The sequence below is a fragment of the Carassius auratus genome, chromosome 31, assembly GCF_003368295.1.
Source record: "Carassius auratus strain Wakin chromosome 31, ASM336829v1, whole genome shotgun sequence".
Taxonomy (NCBI): domain Eukaryota; kingdom Metazoa; phylum Chordata; class Actinopteri; order Cypriniformes; family Cyprinidae; genus Carassius; species Carassius auratus.
In genome coordinates, this window is record NC_039273.1 from 10,849,936 (window position 1) to 10,872,332 (window position 22,397).

The following is a 22,397-nucleotide window of genomic DNA, read 5'->3' on the forward strand; positions in this document are numbered from 1 at the left end:
TTCCATTAACTATTATTATTAACTATATATTATCATTATTTTTTTTTGTATCATTCTCTGTCCAAGATTTCCTTGCCATCAGTTCTTTTTTTATTTGTAAATTATGAGGTTGCTTATAGGGTCTTTCGCAGCTTGCAGTGAAGACAGCCTTTGATCACGGTGATTTTCATATAGTGCGAATGACCTAACAACATTACCAAAGCATAGACAAGTCTCTTAATTACTCGCATTATAAGATTGTTTTGCTTGCAAGTAGCATTCAGTCTTTTGTGAATATAAATCAGTGAATTTGGTGACTTAATGGGAATGCAAAAAAATTATTTACTCATGTGCCATGATAAGATGGTTAAAACATGATGAAGAACTATACGGCAAGTTATCAAGAGCATTATTATTCATAATTTTACAATAAAAATACTGTATGCAGTGTCATATTCACTCAAATAGGCACTGAAATAGATCTTGATTGTTGTGTGTAAGATTAAATGTCTGTTCTCTACTCTGATTTCCTTCTGGGTTTTACTCCTGCCAGTATTATGCATCCCTCCAAAGTCATTCATATATTTATTTTTTACCTGTGTTTGCCTCTTTTTCTCATCACTCGTCTTCTCTTTTCTTGGCTAGGTGGCCATATCTGTGTGTAAAGAGTTAGTGTGCATTTGCAGCAGGTGCCTGTCCTCATCTTAACTCTAATGATCAGACATCCTCTATTGGAGACAGGACCCTGACCCCCTCACCTGACACCAGACCACAATTAACAAACACTAGTTTACACGGAATAACATTAACCATGCTTGCTCCCTGACTTTTCAAAGGAAGTTGTGAGAGAGAAAGAGTGCAAAAATTGTGGATGGTGATGGCTCAGTTATCATGACACTGGCAGACATCAGGGAGAGATCTATAAATCTTATATGGATGCACAAACAAACATTGTGTGTCCAGGTCCAAACACTAAGCACATTAACTTTATTGCACATTATCATAGCACAGCAACAATATCTGTCTAATTTGTATCATTGCTGTAAATTGAAAGCAATTACAAACTATAAATGTAATTTTCAAAGCTGTGAAATAGGACATTGGATGATGAACTGTGACTTACGTGAGTAATGAAATATTCATGGTACTTAGCTGTTATTTCCCATATCACATTCTAAGTTGACAGCAGTGTGTTTTAGCTCTTTATAATTAATCAAACATATCCAATAGAATATTAAAACAGATACAAAGTATTGCCTTCAACTAATAAATGCTTCATGTTTCTAGCAGTAGTAAGTAAGTAATAGTAAGTACTCAGCCAGGAACATGGTTTTGGTTTCAAATCAAAATCAGTCCAGTCCAGTCAATACAAAATGAAGAAAACAACATATTAAACAAGTAGTCCAACTCAAATTCCTTTTGAAACCAGTCAAGGATATTTTTTAGAATGTCTATGCTTTTATCCATATTTAAAAGTGACTCCATGAATGATTGGTGACTGGAGCTGAACGTTTTAAGCAAATGAACAATTTTCCATTGAATTTCAAGCTTCAAGTCATGAGTTATATGGACCCTTCTAGTTTGGAAATTCTGCTAAACATTTTTTGTGTGTGTGTTTTCATTTTTGAATCTATTAAATAATTGTATTTATTTATTTTTAATTGGGTTAAAACTTTGTATGTCAGAACCCTGATGTAGTACTGTCTGCATTACTTCAAGACATCATGCAAGATATTAAGGCAACTGACACTGTTAATTCTTGCACAGATGAGAATCTTTATTTTGATGCACACTCAGTGAAGAAGGCATTTGGGAAATGAGATTGGAGACTGACAATGTCATGCTCATATTTACGAGTAAGTACACCTGAAGGGGTTTTGCCCACTTGAGCACTGTTGACTGTTGACTTGAGGACTGAAGTGGTCAGAGGTCGGCCAAGGCATCAAGGGAAAATGTGGTTATTACAATTTTCAAAGATTATGACAAAGTAAACTTTTTACATCATCCCCAAAAAAACAAAATCAAATCTTTTGAAATTTAAATTTAAACATTTAAAAAGTACATGTAGCTTACGATTTAACAGTGTGGTGACTGTCAGTGAGAATGTTTAATGACTGTGAAAATTTAAAATCCTGTGTTTCTTGAGAACAATGCAGATGATATGAAGTTGATGGTACTTGTCTTTTTGTCATTTTGTTGGTTTTGTGAAGAATGAACCCCTCTTCCATCTCTTCGGCTACAGAAAATGCTTTCCTAATGAAGGGTTGTCAGGCAGGCTTTCACTCATATTGAAATTCTCACAGTTCCTTTCCTTTGTGCCCCAACTTTCCACTTCATCTCTCAGAAGTGACGAGTGCTTTTCAGCCACATTTAATGTCAATCAAACCAATGTTTAAAACTGTAGATTATTGTAATCAACTGCTCAAAGAGGAAATCCTTTAAGAGTGAGAAGATTATGCAGTGTAATGGCATCACAAGTTTATGACCTCTTGGTGTACAGACACTTTATTCATTAAACTCATTAAACATTGTCAAACAGAAAACACGGGATGTATAAATAGATGGAGAGTGTAACATTTCAGGAACTGTAACACTTTCTTAGATTAGTATATTCAAGCTATTTTCACAGAAACATGTTTGTTGTATGGTAATGAGACTAATGTCATTCCTCTCTCTCTCTCTCTCTCTCTCTCTCTCTCTCTCTCTCTGCAGTTAAACCAACAGTCATTGATGTTGACATCTACATAAATAGTATTGGACCTGTGTCATCAATAAATATGGTGAGTGAGTGCCCGTTCATAAACTGTGCTATTTTAGTCATCATGCATTTTGTTTTGATGAATTTAAAGGGATAGTTCACCCCCCCCCCCCCCCCCCATAAAACTGCAAAAATAATGACATAATTTTCATTTTGGGGTGAACATTTTTTATTTAAAGGCCGCAGATATACTCAAAACAAAGTTCCTTTTCCTGCTTCATTTAGGGGTAATACGAAGTTCGAAATACATGAGCAGTTACTGTTAGCGAACATCCCAACGCTGCCAACTCTGATGAAAACAAAGCTTATATGAATATGTAAACATGTACAGCGTGCTTTCCTCTCAGTAAAAAAAATAAGCTTAACAAAAATGGAGAAAGCATCAAGAATTTTTGGGACGAAAATCTGATCATAGCAACACGGGTATGTTTGCACAAGCTTTGCAAATTAGCACTCCCGTGAAGTCACCTAACGTTTATTTAAATGGCGCTTTATTCAATATATTGCTTAAAAGCAATCAGCAGTATTAAACATGAAAAACAGTGTCAGTGTCTATTTTCATCAGAAGCACAAATTAATTTGTTACCATAAAGCATCTCAACTTTAGGGACTCGACAGACAAAATTGACCCAGAGAAGAGTTACGCGTGAAAGAAGGCGGAGCCACAGTGCACACCTCCTATGATGTAATCGGCATGGATCATTGGTTGTACGAAGGTGTTTTGCAGCCGGAAAACACAGAATGAAGTTAGTTTTGGCCAGATTTTGTTCTAAATGAAGTTTGTTCTACGATTTTGCTTGAAGTATATATCGGGACCTTTAATGTATTTTTTTCTCTTTTTATAAGTCACTCTCACTTTCTTTCTTTCTTTCACTCATTCAACACTTATAGTTTAGTCCCATCGGTGTGACAGGATGTAGGTTTGAGTTGAAAGCAGGGCCACTAGCAATCCCTCTGAGATGTGAGCCTATTGCTTAAGCTTCAACTTCCCTGAGGCACAGACAAGCTTCAGGGGAAAGACACAGGAAGAAAAAAGGAGACAGAGAAAAATATAAAAACTCTGACTTAAATGAGACATAGAAAGCAGCAGAGGAAAATAATATCTCTGTTTTTTGCACAGTAGTTTGCACTTGATTCCCTTTATCTACTATAGTAATAAAAAATTAAATAGAGCAGCAGCTTGTTCCATATTTATGTGCGCTTCAATAGAAATCATATGTAAATGTGGACGATGGTGACAGATCACTTCTGGTGGATGTGAAATTTCTCTAGAGCTCCATTCTGTCTTTGGTTCCCAATGCATCAGTTTCATCCTTGAAAATTCACTTCCAATTATTACAGCCCAGAGCTCTGAGTGCAAGAGAAATGTTTGTTGGATAATGAGTAGCGGCCAAACAACCACCTAAAGAAACAGCAGCTATTGATCAATATGTCACCTAACAGTGTGTTAAGGGCCGTTTTAAAGCCTTAAGGGAGATGTTTCTTACAATTCACAGCAGACAATAATATTCAAGAGTGTTAAAAAGTTTCCAAGGTCTAAACATTAAGTTTAAGTTTGGAACACTGGAATACTTTTTGGCATCTGAATGGAACAGAGGTCATGACCTCTGGAACGAACCAAGTCATGCATATTCACGTGATTTATTTGCATATTCAGAAATGTTTCATTTCTCTGATGAGTTAGGTGTTCACAATAGCATGAATGGAAGTCAATTGAAATATCTAACTTATTGTAATCTTCCTATCTTTTCATTTTGGTTTATTGTGTGGGCTTTCTGAGTTGTCTGAATGCAAAGGGAGTGCGAGAAACATTTAAATATGCTTACATTTATCTATTATCTTGTGCTCTGTGACACTGTGTCTCTCTATCTCCCGATATCTCATTTATTGTCCATGACAATTTCATTTTCTTGAAATGCCACACATACAATAACATTGCCAGGCAGGTTATTTGCACATCAGTGAAAGGACTAGCTCAGCCAACAAAGCAAATAGCATTTTTGCACCTGGACGTTACACCATACACAACAAAAAGATAAATAAAAGCTATTTTACACAACAAAAAGATTAAAAAATCTAATATATTGTTAAAGTGTATATTAAAGCAGTATACATTGTTGCCTATTTGTCATATAGTGAAGATCTTAATGAGATCTGATAATGTTCAACAGCTCCCTCCTCAAGGCATCCGTTCTCCCATCATGCTCCAATCCTGCTGTTTGTGCTTTCCTTTGTTTGGCCACTGCCGTATTACATAGTTTGGAAACCCTAGAAAATGAACAAACACCTACACAGAAGACACAGCACTGAATACAGTGGGAGGGTTTTTTGCTGTGGGACTGAATCATTAATGCACTTCTAGAGCGTCATCATGCTGCATGGGTTGCCTCTGACGTACAAGTACGTAGTAATCATTGTAACCTTTCCACAGCAGCTTTTAGAATTTTGGGGGAAAATTATTATTATATTTTTAAAGAAAAAAAAAAGTAGTCTGAATGAGCAGGAGCCTCTGCCTACATGCTGCTTGTAAAGTTGCTCAAACAGCCACAAGAAGTAAGGAAAAAACCTGGTAACACTTTACTTTAAGTTTCATTTGTTAAGATTAGTTAACTGCATTAGTTAACATCAACTAACCAATTTTTAATACAGCATCTTTGTTGATCTCAGCATTTACTCTTGCACTTTTTTAAGATAAAAAATGTTATGTTAAAATTAGTTAAAAGGGTCATGAACTGACTTTTTTTATTATTTTGTTTAATTATTCCCTAATTTAGAAGTAATAGGCTCTTTTCTTTCCTGTTTAGACCCCCCTTATCGGGACACTCTTTGAATAGGCTTGACGGATTGTAGACTCGGAAATAAAAACACCCACTTTTAATAGACTAACACTGCTGTTATTTAGGAAAAAAATGTATAAATACTCAGACCATATGAAATGATCTGTAATAACAGAGAAAGCAATAGTGACCACGTAATAAAAGCAGTTACTCACACTTGTGTGGTGCAACACTATCGAATCTGCAGTAAAAGAAAGTGAACAAAGAGTTCTGAATGACGTTGCCTGTGCTGTTCACCAAAAATGAACATAAACATTTTGATTAACATTAACAAAGGTTAATTGATGTTGGTAATAAAATATATTGTTTGTTGTTAGTTTATGATAGTTACTGCATTAAATAATGTTAACAAATGTGAAGTGTTATCCATGCTATCCTAATGAATGATTCCTACTTACCTGCCTTCCAGTAAATCATTTATGATTGTTTTAGGATTATGCCATCTAATAATCTATTCATGAGCGAGGCTAACTGATTTCCTGACTTAAACATAATTTATGAATGATTATTTTTAAACAATAATTATGTAAAAAAAAAAAATGATTTTAGTTATTGTTTAAATATTAATTAACAATAAGTTTAATTTAGTTATCTATTAAACAAAGAGTATTACAGATATAAATTAAGCTATGTTATCTATGCTATTTGGTCCTTATTGAAATTTAGATTATGATGTAGCACACTCTTCAACTTGTAATTAACTTTCTGTACTCTGCTTTCCTTATCCCTGTAATTATCTTTAATGGCATACACCATTTGTATACATACATAAATGCAAAACCATTATCAGCTAACTACCAAACTAACTTGTAATGGGCAGGAAATACTGTGTGTAATTTACCTGCAATTAAATCAAGCCATTATTATTCAAGTTCACGCTGTGATGGTGGATTAGCAAAATAGAGAATAATCATTGTTATGCACAAGATGTTCAAAAAACCATTGTCAAACAGGGACAAACTCTCTCTCGTTATCACTTGTTTGTGGCACCAGAATTCCTGCTGGGCTAATACATTTAAGATGTCATTAATTGTCTTAACAAAAAGTCTTTGTTTGTGTTTTAGTTATTCTGATGCTGATAAACTGACTAAACCTTACTACAGATAAGCAAATGTATAGATTTCTATGGAAAGAGCTTGCACAGGTACAGATCTGGTCCTCTCAAGGCTTCATTCACATTCCCCATATACACCACCACTCCAGTAGCACAACATCTACACAATAAATTAACAGCCTAGCAGAAAATTGAGGATAGACTGGGTCAATTTCCCCCAACACAGCAGGTCGCTTTAGTTGCACCTAATTTTCCATGAGCCATTTAATATCCTGTGGATTATAGGTAACAATTATATAAAAGAACGTGGGGATTAGTCCGTGCGGCAGATCATCGCCATCACAAAACACAGTTAATACCCTGCAGAGCAGGCAAAGGTCCTGTCTGTCTGTGCTCGGATCCTTGTCCAGCTCACAACTCCCTACAGAAAAGGTGGAAAGGTCCCTCTGGCTTCATTCTTTTTCTTGCTGACTATGGGCCTGGCCACAACTGATTGCCCACAGACATTGGCTCTTTCAACTGCGTATTGATCTCGTCCTCAGTTAGCTTTAACTTTCTGCTCACCCATTACAGATTGCACTCATTTTCCAGGGAGAGTCAATGGCTCATTACCCACCCCCCCCCCTTTTTTTTGCCAAACTATGTTGATTTTGATTGATTATGATAACCTTATGCCCACCTGCTGGATATTTAACTTTAGAGATGGTACAGGATCAATAAACTTTGGTACCTGTAAGCAGGATTGAATCAGCACCATACAGAATGGATGTGATAGCTTTGCATATACTGGGGACATTTACTGGATCACTTTAAAGGGATACAGTTGGTATAGAAAAGAATCATACCCTTTAAAATATTCTCATTTTATTGCTTTGCATCCTGAATGAGGACAGACACAGTTTTTGTTTTATCTAGCTGTATTTGCTCAGTGCAATTTTATAACATTATAACATTCAAGTGAAAGATATAACACCAACATGTCAGAAAAAAAACCCACTGAAAAAAAAAAAACTGAGTTGGAAAAAGGATCACCCCCTCCTAAAAATGACTTGTAAACTCAATCAGGTGGAGCTAATCACTTTCTCAATGGAAAACAAAGCCATTTGACTTTCAGTTGTGATCGGCTGTGGTCATTTTGATTAGCTCAGCATGAAAAGAACTTTACTGGAACATTTCAGTTCTTGATGGTGCAACTGAAGCAAACAATCAACTATGGGTGGCATGGCACTGTTTAAAGATATCTGGGATAAAGTTGTGGACAGGCACAATTCAGAAGTGTTTTTTTTTTTTTAAATCAAAGACTTTTATCATTGCCTAGAAGAATTTAAAGGGGGTGATTATTTTCTATACCGACTGTAGTTCACCTCAAAATGAAAATGTGTCATTATTTACTCATCCTCAAGTTGTTCCAAACCTTTATGAATGTCTTTCCTCTGTTGAGCACAGAAGAAGATATTTTGAAGTTACTTGTAGCCATTGACTTATACAGTTTGGTTACTAACATTCTTAAAAATATCATCTTTTGTATTCAGCAAAAGAAAGGAACTTATACAGGTTTTGGAACAACTTAAGAATGAGCAAATGCTGACAGAATTTTTATTTTTGGGTGAACTATCCCTTTAAATCAAGACAGGTCATAGAATGGTTATCAGAAAATGATAATATGCATGGAATAGATGTAAAAAAAAAAGATTAAAAATAATTAAATTATTGTTTATATAAAGAGGTAAGAAAGAAATACAGTACTTTGACAAACTCTCTATCCTCACTCCACATATTTTCAGAAATGTAATTTATATATTTTTTTATTCAAATAAATGTAAATGATGTACCCAAGTTAGCCCAAATGGCTAATTTTTATTGACAGTCCTTTTGCTTGATGTTATTTGGCAAAAATGGGTATGTTACGGGTAAAAAAAAATCGATCAATAAATAAAAAGGAGCAACAGTGTAGACACCGTTGATTTAGAAGATTATATATGAAAATTAATGCATTCAGGTCCAAATCTAAAAACAGGCATTCATGTATCTTTACACTGAAAATAGTAACTTTGCTTTTATGCTTCGTCACACTGTCTGAACTGCAGAACTTAACTGTTGGTATCGTACTGATCCTTTCTTCTTTTTTTTTATACTGTTATACCTTGAAACCCTACCTGTGGGAGAGATATTGAAATCCCAGCAGTTCATCAGTTTACTGCCATTACAAATCTGGCAGCAATTCTGTCTTCTGAATTTAAACTTATCAAGATCCATCAAATCTGTATGTATCAGTCAGTGGTGTTTACATACTGAGTCTATATTTTGATAACACATACACTGAGATGCATATACATCTAAATCAAATTTTCACTTGGTTCGGCTGCACTGATAAGGCCGGGGAGAGCTTATTTCATGATGAAACCTGGCTGTCACTTGTCATTCACTCCTGGGCTCAGGATGAATGGCACATTTCACACTGCAGATCATGTGCTTGGTTTACTAATGCGTGGAGAAGAAATATTTTATAGTTTAGTTTAAGTGTGCTGCTCCAGATATCAACTCAATGTCTGTACATCAATCTGAGACAATAAATAAATAACAGACACACACACACACACACACACACACACACACACATATATATATATATATATATATATATATATATATATATATATATATATATATATATATATATATATATTCTGTTTTATAATGTTTTTTTACGATCCCCCACATTTATATTTAATAATATTAAAGTACACATACAGTAAAATACATTATATTATGGTACACTCAATATAATCTCTATAAAATTTAAGATTTGCATAAACTTTATTAAAATCCAACTCAGAATACTCCATCTGCCATCAGAAATGCAATCTGATAATTCCTCCCTCTGAGTCTATCCATATCACCATATGCTGCGTATGCTCTTCTGTGTCCTCCGCACCACAAGGATGCACTGTTTCTACGTGTATTTAGCTTTGATTTGAAATAAAAGGACACAGAAGAGGACATAGGGGCCTACGCAGCACAGTGATATGGAGTGACGCAAAAGGATTTACAAAAAGTGTTCCCATCGCTTCATATAACCCAGATTGCACATCTGATGGCAGATGGAGTATTTTTACGACGACTTTTCATACCTTTCATGGACCTTGACACTGTTATTTACTTGGTAGTCTATGGGACAGTCTCAAACCTCCAGATTTTCATCCAAAATATCTCAAATTGTTTTCCGAAGATGAACTGAGCAGGTTCCAAACAGGTTTGGAATGACATGGGGGTGAGAGATTAAAAGTACAGGCTGTTGGACCTGCCACGAGATGGCGCACTACCAAAACAATAACAATCGCGTGGTTTGATGACGCTAAGAAGGAGCGTGGAATGATTGGATTTGTTGTCTTCTACCCAACCGCTGACAGCCATCAATCAGACGGAAAGATAAATCATGTCTGTTCATCAATCTGTTGACAGAACCAGAGGCAGACGGTAAACAGTAATTATATTCCATTAATAAGTTACACAATTCACCATAAAACGTGCAAGAAGAAGTTAATAAGGAACAGCTTGAAGCAAGCTAGTGGTTTGCTTCATAAATCAATCTGTATAAAACAATTAGCTGTGGACCAAGTAATATTTAATTAGTAATTAGTTGAAATATATGAGATTAAAACAATTATAAATTCTATTTATTGAAAATAAAAGTATGAAACTTGTCATTGTGTATTTAAAACACAGATCTTAAATTTAGGCCTAAATATTTATTGAAGTGTACGTAGAAAAATCGCCAGTGGCCATCTTTTCTGCTGTATTTCACATAAAAGCCTCAGGATATTCACTAGTGGAAGACATGGGATGGTGCATGTCCTTGCGGTGCCAAAAGAAACCGATTGCAGATGGGAAAAGTTTCTCCCTGAGGCTGAAGTGGTGGATTTCTAAGGAGGTACTGAATAAGGAAAGCAGCCATCAGCCAACATCTGCTTGTCAGTTTGAAGTCAGCGGTCATTCCATTCACTGAGCGATTCAAGCTTGGCCTTGGCCAATGGCTGCCTGAGGGTGTTCAGGCTTTTTGGAGGGGTAAAAAATGGCCAGTGTGAGATGATCAAATTATTCAGAGGGCTTCTGTTAAGAGGCAATGTGTGATGTGAATGGCAGGGTTGAACATGAGGCTTGAATAGATTTGCAATGAAAATAACACTGTGGTTTGAATATAGTGTGTAATATGATGCTGTAATGGTTCTTCAAAAATATGAATACTCCTAATAACTGACCATGATTTTCAAAGCCTTACTGAGTGCCGGTTGATTTTTGTCCACATGAGCAATCAGCTTTGCTCATCAATCTAATTGTGTAAAGCTGAAATAGCCAACTTTATAGTATTCACTGCAGACAAACATGTCTCAAGCGCCATATAATTTGATTTTAATGGTTCTATAGAACATGAGTCAGCTAGCAACCAGACATTGAATAGGACTGATAAATTAGCATTAATCATCCCTGTTCCTTGTATCCCTTGTGTCCCTAAACCACAGTTGATAGTATTGGAGCCTTAAGATCTACATTAAAATGTAAGATCATTCTACTTACCATGCTGAACTGTTATTTGCCGCACAGCTAAAAGTAATGACAACATGATGCAGAAATGATGTGGATATCTTGGCTGGCGTGATGAGGTAATGTCAAGCTCAAAAATCAATGAACCCCTTTGGAAGCCGAGTCATGACTGATAGCATCAAACTGAGTGTCATCCTTCAGCTTCCCCTGTCGGTGGCCTAAGGTTTACAGAGTAGGTGCTCTCAGACAGATGAGAGGTGTCATTGTAGTCTAGCAAATTTGGGGTGAACTATTCCTTCAAAATCGTTGACAATGTGGTTTTAAGTTTATGTTTGAATTCATAATCTTTATGTAAAATGTTGGATAAACTGTTTATTTAAAATGTTTTGTTTGATCTTTATTTTTAATTGATCTATACACTTATGTTCAAAAGTTTGGAACCGGTAAGATTTTTTATGTTTTTTTTAAAGAAGTCTCTTCTACTGTGGCCTAGAGAGCTCAACGTGCTTTCGCAAAAAAAAAAATAAAAAAAAAAAATTCTTAATTGAATTTACTAAAAAATTTTATGGTACGTGGTTCCAATCAATTTATTTTAGCTATATTTGAATAAACTAATTTATTTGATTAACTTTCAGCATTTGTTTATTTAAATGTAGCTAAAATAAATGGATTGTAATCACTTACCATACTTTTTTTTTTTTTTTTGTAAATTCTATGAATCATTTTTTTCAGTGTTCAAATGAAATAAATAAATAAATATTACACATGCAAAAAAAAAAAAAAACACAAGCAAATTAAGAAAACATCTTCATCAGTTTGAAAACACATGCGTTGCAAAAATACAGAAATGCACTGTGCCCTTTTTCTGGGGAGTTTTTTATTTGTATTTTTTTTATAACTGAATATATGTATATATGTGTGCGTGTGTTTCTGTTTGCGCCCAGCTTTCCCTGTCAAACAAATAAAAATTCAAAATATTAGGTCAGGTCAGTAAATGTTGAGACTCTCCTGATGCCTTTCTCCCTCCACATTTCCGTGCAGCACAGCAGTACTACACACATTGATCGACACATGCACATCACTGACAGACAAAGAGCTGCAGAAATGAAGCCCTCCCTCCCTTTTTGGTTGTGTTTGTCTTGATGTGGAGGTGAGACTAAGGCTACGTTCACACTGAAGGCTGAAACGACCCAATTCCGATTTTTTTTGCCCCTTTGCGACCTGTATCTGATCTTTTCATGACAGTCTGAATGACACAGATCCGATCTTTTCAAATGTGACCCAGGCCACTTGGGTATGTGGTCCTGAATCCGATATGTATCCGATCTTTTGAAATGTGACTTCCGTCTGAACGGCCAGGCCACATGTATCCGACCCATACGTCATTAATATGCTACAAATGTCATAATTTTGCGTTGAAGTAGGCGGGAACGAGAAGAGCCACTCACATCATTATCCCACCACTCCTGGCTGCAACTCCGCACCCACACATTTCTCTGTACCGACGTTGCTAACACTGCTCCACAAAACCTTGCTCTCCTCATTCTTTTTAATTTTCTTCTAAAAATAACTTTAATATTGCAAAAAGAGCACCGCTGTTGACTACACTGTTGTTGATATCCATGTTTAATGTTAGCTACTTCTGCAAACAACAAGTGACGTCGTTCACCGTTGAGTACTCTTCTACGCATGCGGGTCACTTCTGGGTCATTTCACGTTCACACAGGAGATCACAAAAGGTCACATTTAATTGGAAATGTGAATGGCCTTGCAAAAAAATATAATTTTTTTTAAAAATCGGAATTGAGAATTAAGCCCTGCAGTGTGAATGTACCTAAACTACCTGTGCCTTGAATTTACAGCTAATTATGCAAAAGACAAAAGTCAGTTTTAAATAGTGAATTTCTCTTGCTAACATCTATGTCTCATGAGCTACCATGTAAGTTAGCTAAAGTATAGCTAAGGCAATAGGCAGTCTAGTAGGTTAGACCACTGTGCTTTATTTGACTGCATGATTCAGTTTATTAAATTGTATTTAGAATGATCACAAAATTCAAGATATGGGGGAAATATATTTATATATAATTTCATATAGCTAATCAGTACCACGCGATGACTGACATTTTTACCGGCAAAAAGCAGCATAATTGCAAATGTGATGTTGGATTTATACAGCAGTTCAATAAACTAAAATTTCATATTAAGACACTTATGTTTCAAACACAATATTGACTGGTTTTGCTCTGTTTCACCAACAAATATAATTGCAATTTGCATATCGAAGCAACATATGAGATTTGTTCCTGAATGAATCAACTGTTTAAATGATTCGGTTCAATCGCAATGACTCACTAATTAACAGTGACTTGCTGTCACCTACTGGCAATTTTAATTTCACATTTAAAGTATCTTTACATTTTTTTTTATTTTTTTTTTAATATAATTTCCAAAATCAGTATTCAACGTTTTAAGTTTAAAATATCAAACAGAATTAATGCATTTGTAACTGCAGGTTCAATACATTTATGTTATGTATTAAACTGTGAGTACATGCATCTAAATGCCCTTCTAATGCATCTTCTGTGTTTTCTCTGCATTGCAAAGAACAGCCAAAATGATTATTATTCTTATTGACTTATTCAGTTTTTGATTTTGACTGAAAATATGATGCACAATTTTAGAAAAAAAAAATAATAATGGCTTTATAAATGTAAAAATGCCCTACAAATGCCCTGCCCTGTTATCTGAACAAACTAGTGCTTTAACATTTTTGTCTTTGTGGTTCTTTTTTTTATTATTATTATACAGATTTGTATCATTATTTATATTTTTGTATAAACTATACCTTTAGTCCTTTTGGCATATATTCTATTACACTCCATAAATAGTCCTTTTCAATGGCCACTTCAGTAGTGGAGTAGAATGGGACATTTTGTAATGGGACAAACCCTTCCTATCTGCATACACAACTCCAGCTGTATGAGCTCAGCCACAAGCTTTCTCTTGACATTAGATAAAGGCTGAAATCTGTCTCTGGCACATCTGAAGAGAATTGCCAGTAAAGCGTGCTAGGAAATCACAAGGGCCCTGCATATAGCATTGTCTGGATTCTGAATTCTCTTGATCCCAGGTTCAGGCAAATAAAAATAGCTGTTCTCTCTCCTCTAAAATGATTTTGATGTCACAAAATATGTCTCCTGTGAATGCCTTTATAACATGACACCTCAGTAGCAGGGAAAATGAAGATGCAGTGATATAATTTCTGCTGAAGCTTGTACCAAAAGGGGTGAAATTAACTTTGCATTGAATCGATTGTCCTCCTATGCATGTCTTTGTTATGACCTTCTTGGTAACAAAGATTTAGTCAGTGATATAAGATACTTTGAGCCGAAAGTCATTTGAAAGGCAGCAAGTTTTGGCGCGTTGACAGCACGTTGCCGTCTCTTTTTCTTTTCTTTTTTCAAGTAAATAGTGTGAGCATAAAGTGTTGTGACTGAGCAAATCACATGGACAACGAGTTTCAATACATTAACATAACTAGGCTTCAAAAGTCCCTCTTCAATGTGGTGGTACCGAGGGTGGCTATTTTTAAATGTCTAGGTCAGTCTGTGTCCTAGGCAACCATGTGTAGCTACGGAAATCCTTCACTGTGGTACCCATCAATAGTAACATGCTGGCCAGCCAGTCTCACCCACACAAACCCTCTAGTGCCGTTGATTCTCTTTAGTATAGTCACCTGCTTACTTCCAGTGAGGTATTTAAAAGTAAGAACAACGTTTATGGATGTTTACAGATATTACTGTAGGTTAGATCTCGTTCCATGTGTCATTGTGTGATCTGGCTTCCATTTTACTCTTAGATCGTTCACCCAAAAAATAAAAATTGTCATAAATTGCCTATAATATAATTTCAAAACTATGTGACTTTTCTAATTTTGTGAAATACAAAAAAAAAAGAAGAAGAAGAAAAAAAAAGCATTTCCTAAACAACACACATTTTGCTACTGGTTACTACTGATATACTGGTAACACTTTATAACATTCCATTTCGTCCCCTTGGAATTAAAAGGTTCTATCTGCGTTCTGAGTAGTTTTGAGATATTGAGCTTTAAAGTTTTTGTGTTCCATAGACTTCTGTAGATAGAACCTTTTTGTTTTTTCAATAAAAAATCCCAAAATATACACAACTTAAAACAAAACATTACATAATGTAAATAAATTGTCACAGAATAAGAATATGTGAATAACTCAACTTTGACAAAAATGTCAGATAGAACCTTATAATTCCAAGGGGACGATTTGTTAACTTTAGTTAGGATTACTTTTTAAAAAATTACTTTTGTCGAAAATGTAAATGAACTGTCTCAGGCCATACAAGATACTGTATTCGTTTGTTTCTTCATCGAAACTTAGCATTACATCACTTGTTCACCAATGAATCCTTTGCAGTGAATAGGTGCCGTCAGAAACAGTGGGAAAAAAAAACATCACAATAAGTAGTCCACTATTAACTGACACAACTCCTGTCCATCAATTGACATCAAATTTGGAAAATAATCTTTAGATAGAGGACTCGTATTTTAGCTGGGATCAACCATTTTAATTTAAAATTGTTTTGATGGTTTTGTTGATTTCAAACACACAGCTTTTTTTTTGACAAGATGCTATTTGATGGACTGGAGTTGTGTGGATTACTTGTGGACAATTGTGCGGTTTTTAACAGCTGCATGCTCTTTTATTCTGATGGCAGCCATTCACTGCAGATCCGGTAGCAAGTGCTAAACTATCATAAACTAACAGTAATAACAGTTGTATTTTAATTAACTAACGTTAACGTAGATAATAGATATTTAAACAAATTTATTGAACAAAGTTAGTTCATGTCATTTAATGAATAAACCAACACTATAAATAGTAATGATACTGGTATACTATACCAATATTCTGATTTACATAAAAGATGTAGCCTTATTGTATTGCTTGATCTCATCATGTCTGGTTTGGAATAGAGATGCACGATAAATCGCCCAGGGATCAGAATCAGACAAATTTCTTCATGATCGTCCCGGATCCGTGACCGGCCAGTCAGTCTCAATCTTTCTGATTTCGAGCCAATCTGTTTTGTTGTAACGAAGACTGACTCGGTTGTGGGTTGGAATCCATGTGCAGAGCTTTATTAAGCACAACAGCACAAACAGAGGCAAATGGAGAGCAGATATCGTGGTCGGTAAGCAAGCCAAGGGTCGTATATAATAGCGTCAATCCAAATAGCAAACAAATCCAAATCAGCAATCCAAAAGACAAGGTCAAGGGCAGGCAAAAGACATATATAAGCAAACAATCCGTGAGTATCAGAAACGCTTGGTAGAGACAGGATAAACTGGCAATACTTCGCAACATATTGCACAAACAACATGGCTTATAACGGGTGTAGACAGGAAGTGATGAGAGAAGAAGCGGCAGTGTTCAGTATTCAGGAGACAGCTCCCTCTGGCGGTTGGATGAATGAATAGTGGATGCAGATGTTACATTTGTAAATTGGAAAATCGAAACTGGAATCGGCCAAGAAAACTGCAAACGGTGAATCTCTAGTTTGGAACTGCCTGTCTGCTTATAAAATCGAATTGATCGATAGCAATATATTTACCAGGACCAGTAAGAATGTTGATCTAGCCACATGTCCTATTTAGGTAAGTTGAGTTAAGCCCATCTCCTTGAAACAGTGTGTTGAGGTTATATTTGTATTTGAGCACACAGAAACAGCGTTTTACACTTATCTCATTGTTCAGATGTGTGTAAAAAAAAACATAAAACATTTACAAGCTTAAATGGAATTAGTCAATGCATGATAAATATTTCAGGTTTTTCAAAACAACAGCAGCCAGTTCCTCATCAGGATCACTTTGATCATACACATCAACAGCCACAGTACACATAAAAATGCATTCAAATGGGTTTAATAGAAAAACATAAACTGTTAATGAGTTGAGCAGCCCCATAAATATGCAATTCCGCTCATGACTGGTTATATTCTTAATGAAAGCTTCAGAGAGGACATTATATTATCAGGATTCCAGGTACCACCATAATCAGCATAAGGCTACATTAGTGCAATACTATTCAGAATCAATGAGCTTTATTGCCAGGTATGTTTACACATACAAGGAATTTGTTTTAGTGACACAAGCTCCTAAGCGCAACAGAATGACAGTGACAAGTAATGCTAAATGATAAGTGCAGAAACTTTTATTATTCTCATCAAACACAGGCTTGCCAAAGAATTTTAGACAGGAAGTGGTTCCTGATATTTCTCTTGCCCACTGATGTCATAAAAGTGAGCAAACAAGTGCCATTCCTGGTATGTGCAATATATGTGTGTACTTTATATACACATTTAAATGGTCCAATGGACAGCTAAGACTTTCATATTGTTACAAAAATAATCCACTTCAAATAAATGCTGAAAAATGCTAAATTTTCTATTCATCAGAAAATGGGTAAAAAATAAAAATAAAAAAACCTAAGCACGGTTTTTGGTTGTTATAACATATGAACATAGTGATACCTACATATTAATATCTTTATATTGTATTTTTTTTTTTTTTTTTCCAACATTCATTTCCACAAGACAACAAATCATAATTTGATCGTTTTTTTTTTTTTTTCATTATGGAATTTCCATTATTAAACACCAATGATCCCACTCAATCCTTGCTCGACGCACAATCCATTTCTACCTCGAAACATTCACAAACTCTTCATATAGTTCAGGAGCATTTATGTTTTCCCCCCTCTTTCAGTTCACAAGGTTTTTGCTCGTCCTTTTTTTTTCTATAATCGTTTGGCTTTTAGAATGAGTCACCCCCAAGCTGTCACCACATTGTCCCAGTCAGGCTGTGATAATCTCTAGATTCTGTGTGTAAGGAGGAGATGGAGGAGAACTAGGGGCTAAGACTGAAGCGCTGCACTGAGTTAATGGAGGATGGGTTTATTCACTACTTCAGATCGAGACAGAGCAGATTGAAGTGGACACCATTGACAGAGATTTGAAACAGAAACCAGAGAAGCATTCTGCCACAAAATGTCACCTTGAAGTTGAAGGGAAATTTTCGATCAGGAGTGCACTGGGTTACATAGATTAATGAAGTGAAGACAAGCAAGGCAGACAACAAACCACTTTGCTCGTATCATTCCTTCACTGCTTCTTGAAAGGCTAAAGGAGATTTTAGACTTCCAACAATCTCCAGGCCAGAACTGAAAGGATCATGACCGATTTGGTCTGTGTCTGAGTGTTTTCAGTGTTTTCAAGTCTGGGCTTTGGTAAGGAGGGTTTTGCTTTAACTTTAGAAAGAAACTGAACAGAAACCTTGAAAACCTAAATAAAGATGCCATGACTTAGTGTTTAGATTTGTACTGATATGTGTTACGGGGAGTCTATTGAGAAAACCGTAGATATAATACTATAAATCATTGTTTTTTAACTTTCTGATTTCAGAGATCCCCTAAATATTGTGAGTGGCTAAAATATAAAGGGATATATATTTTCTTGTACAGTCATTTTAAAGCATACTACTTCCAAAATAGTTTTTATATTGTTATTTTACATATTTTTATATCTATATCTATCTATCTATCTATCTATCTATCTATCTATCTATCTATCTATCTATCTATCTATCTATCTATCTATCTTTATATATATATATATATATATATATATATATATATATATATATATATATATATATATATATAATGTATATATAATATGCTAAACATATTTAATATGTATAAAATGCACTGTGTGCATATGCATAATATTTTAAGTGTACACGTTAACTTTGACCCAAAACATTTTTGCAGAGATTTTCTGAACCTTTCAGACTAAGAGATATAGAAGTCTTATGTCTTTGAATGAAAAATGTATTAAAACAAAGACTCCCATGCAATTCTGAACATTTCTAAGACATTTAAAATGTATAACTCACCAAGCCTGTTCTCTTTGTTTAAATATTTCAGTATTTTCGTTCAGAATCATTTGCCAGTGACTTCTGAACCCAAACTTATGAAGAGAACTGAAAAAGAAAGAAATTATCTCTGTCTGTGACTCATTTTCTGGTTAAATGGAATGCCAGCATGAGAACTCATATTAACAAGATTGTTTTTGTGTCACGTGATGCACAGAAACAAATCATTTAAAGGATCACAGTTATAACACATAAAAAGAACACGGAACGTCATTATGTCTTGGTGCGTTTGTTTTGCTCTTTTATTTTTTCTTATTTTATATATCTTTTCAACCCACTGAATGTCATGACGCTTGTGTGTCATTACTGAGACTGACATCTTCACACAAAATCTTGAAATGCTTCAAACTAAAGTTTTTTTTTTTTTTCACTGAGATAATATCAACCTCCTACTCATTGTCTCACAAAGAAAAGGATCTTAATTTCCTCTGCCCCCAAAACAGATGATTGCATATAAATACACCAACCACCATCTACTTACACTATCATAATAATTATCAGTAGAAAATTGGATTTGCTCATGAGAATCCAGCTGAATGTCATGGGGTCAGTATATTTTAATCATGAATAAATACTTCAGAACCTTCTACATCCAGTGAGGTGCTCTGCAAACATGAATGTCTATTTGAATGTCTTGTTCCATTCTATTAAGCACATGCAGTGTTTAGGTTATATATACAGCAGTGTGTGTGTGTGTGTGTGTGTGTGTGTGTGTGTGTGTGTGTGTGTGTGTGTGTGTGTGTGTGTGTGTATTTTCATTCCAAACAAATCCGCAGCAATGCATGGCCAATTTTTTGAACGAACCATTTTGTAAATAATTCAGTGACCCACTCAAAAGGACAGTCACTTGTTTTGTTCCTGAGTGCACCAGTTTTTTTTTTGTAAAGATAAGTTTATTGTGAATATACATAAAATTATGTAGTAAGAAAAATTACCAAGAATATCAGAAAATTCCTTTTTTTTTTTTTACATCTAGTAAAAAGAAAAATACACTGAGCAACCCCCCACCCACCCACACATGGTATAACTGTCTCAAATGTGTCAAAACATTTGTCACAACGTTAGATAGAATTACAATAATAATAAATAAAAACAATAATGTCCAGAGATGAAGCAAGAAAATAAGAGAAAGGAAAAATACACCTAACAATTAATATACAAACTGGTCAATCATTAGAGCCTAACAAAGATAGTGCATCAAGAAAAGGAGCCCAAATATAGTCAATGTCTGTGGGATTTTGCCTAACAGAATAAAGTATTTTCTCAGGGGTACTATAAGATAAAAGCTCATTAATCCAGTGTTTTTGCTCTGGAGGGTTCGTGGATTTCCAGTTTTTAAGTATGCATTTTTTAGCAGCAGTGCTTGCAAGCAGAATAAAATATCCTTCATGATAGGTCATGCGAAGTGAACTAATATCACCTTGTATCCCTTTTAGGATCAGGATCGATACGATTCTTTGATATTTCGGAAATTGTTGCAATGACATACTTCCAAAATGTCTCTAAGGCTGGACATCTCCAGAGCATATGAAGAAGAGTCCCAGTAGACATTTTACATCTTTGACACATGGCAGAGATCCCATCATTAATGTTGTTTAGTCTGTAGGGGGTGTAATATGTTCTATGTAAAATGTTAAATTGAATTTGTCTATGCTTGGTTGAAACCAAAACTGTTTGTGACTTTTCTAGAAGAGTACACCAATCATTAACATCATGAGAACACTCCAGATCTGATTCCCATTTTTGGTTAAGCCCTTTGTAGAGGTATGTCTAATATCGAGCAGTCCGTCTTCAAATAGGGATTTTTCATATATATTAGGGAACACCAATGATTGACTTCTTACCCAGTGTCTTATTTGTAAGTATTTAAAAAGGTTGTCCTTAGGCAAGTTAAATAATTCAGATAACAGAAGGAAGCTAGCAAATATTCCATTTACATAAAGATCACCAATTGTTTTAATTCCTTTCTTAATCCATCTTTGTATAGTTTTGTCAACAATGGCACTTGGGATATTAGGATTTCCATCAAAAGGAGTGTGGCGAGTGGGGCGGGGCCGAGAGGCGTGGGAACGAGGAGTGAGGCCAGGTGTAGTGATTGGAGATGAGCTACACCTGCGCCCCACCGCCAGTATCGAGTCCCACGTAGGAGATGGAAGGATATAAAACTGGAGCGACGACCGTGAAGGACGAGAGAGGACCAGGCCTGGGCCATTATTTTATGTGTTTGCTTTTATTTGTGCGCTTCAGTCGCTGTGAGGGGCTGACGCGCTGTTTTGTTTATTTTTCAATTATTAAAATTATGTTTTGATTGTGCGCCGGTTCCCGCCTCCTTCTTCCGGATGATTATGGAGTTCTATCATTACAAGGAGTGTTCACAAATAATGATGTGTTTAAACCCAAGAGTCTATGTGATTCCTGCCATGCCTCGAAGGTGTCCAGGAGAACAGGGTTTTTCGTAATCACAGAAAGTTTCTTCCTCGTGCCCAGAAATGGAATAACTTTTAGTGGGGTAGTTTTCATTTCATGCTGCTCAAGTGCACCAGTTTTTTATTATTATTTTTTGGTGTGTGTGTGTGTGTTGTGTGCTATTTTATAAAGTCACTTTTCAACCAGAAAAGGTTGAAGAAAAGAAGAAGGTTAATTGAAAACACTCATGTGTTAGTAGGATGTAAAGATAGAATTTCTATGTGTTATACTTCACAGATAAAGACACAGCAGAAAAGCATACCACTTAACCTAATCCCAAAGGTATGCAGTGCATTCATCCAGAACCTTTCCACATCTAAGACAAACTGGTCATTTGGGTCCTGACAGTAAGACCAGTAGAGAGTAGACTTGAGCAGTAATGAATGGCATAGTCCAGTGGCCTGTGTGTCCTTTTCTTCCTCCAGTGAGTCAACTCTGTAATCTTTGATGTCATTATGCTGAATGCCTCACAACAACACAAGTGAACAGATTGGAGCTCTTACACAGAAATCATCTTTTGCCTTTGACTCAGCTGCTGGCTGAGAGGCTGAGAAGTGATTTGCTTTTCTATTATGCCAGATATCTAGCAGAGAAGTGCTGCTATTTATGATCTAGAACTCTTTCCCAGGCCAGTGCCGCCGTTGTGTACCTCTTAGGTGTATGCTCACACACATAGAAACAGAAAATTATTTTTTTTGTGTGTGTGTGTGTGTGTTGCCTACAAAAAAAAGCTGT

The 22,397-nt window shown here is 35.5% G+C and overlaps 1 protein-coding gene across 1 annotated transcript in view; it reads left to right on the forward strand.

The window, feature by feature from the left end:
- The window catches only part of gabrg3 (gamma-aminobutyric acid type A receptor subunit gamma3), a 111,149-nt gene that overhangs the window by 24,683 nt on the left and 64,069 nt on the right, over nucleotides 1-22,397 (forward strand). Inside the window, exon 3 of the mRNA XM_026213557.1 lies at nucleotides 2,692-2,759. Coding sequence (XP_026069342.1) covers nucleotides 2,692-2,759 — 68 coding nt within the window. The remainder of the gene's footprint in view (nucleotides 1-2,691; nucleotides 2,760-22,397) is intronic.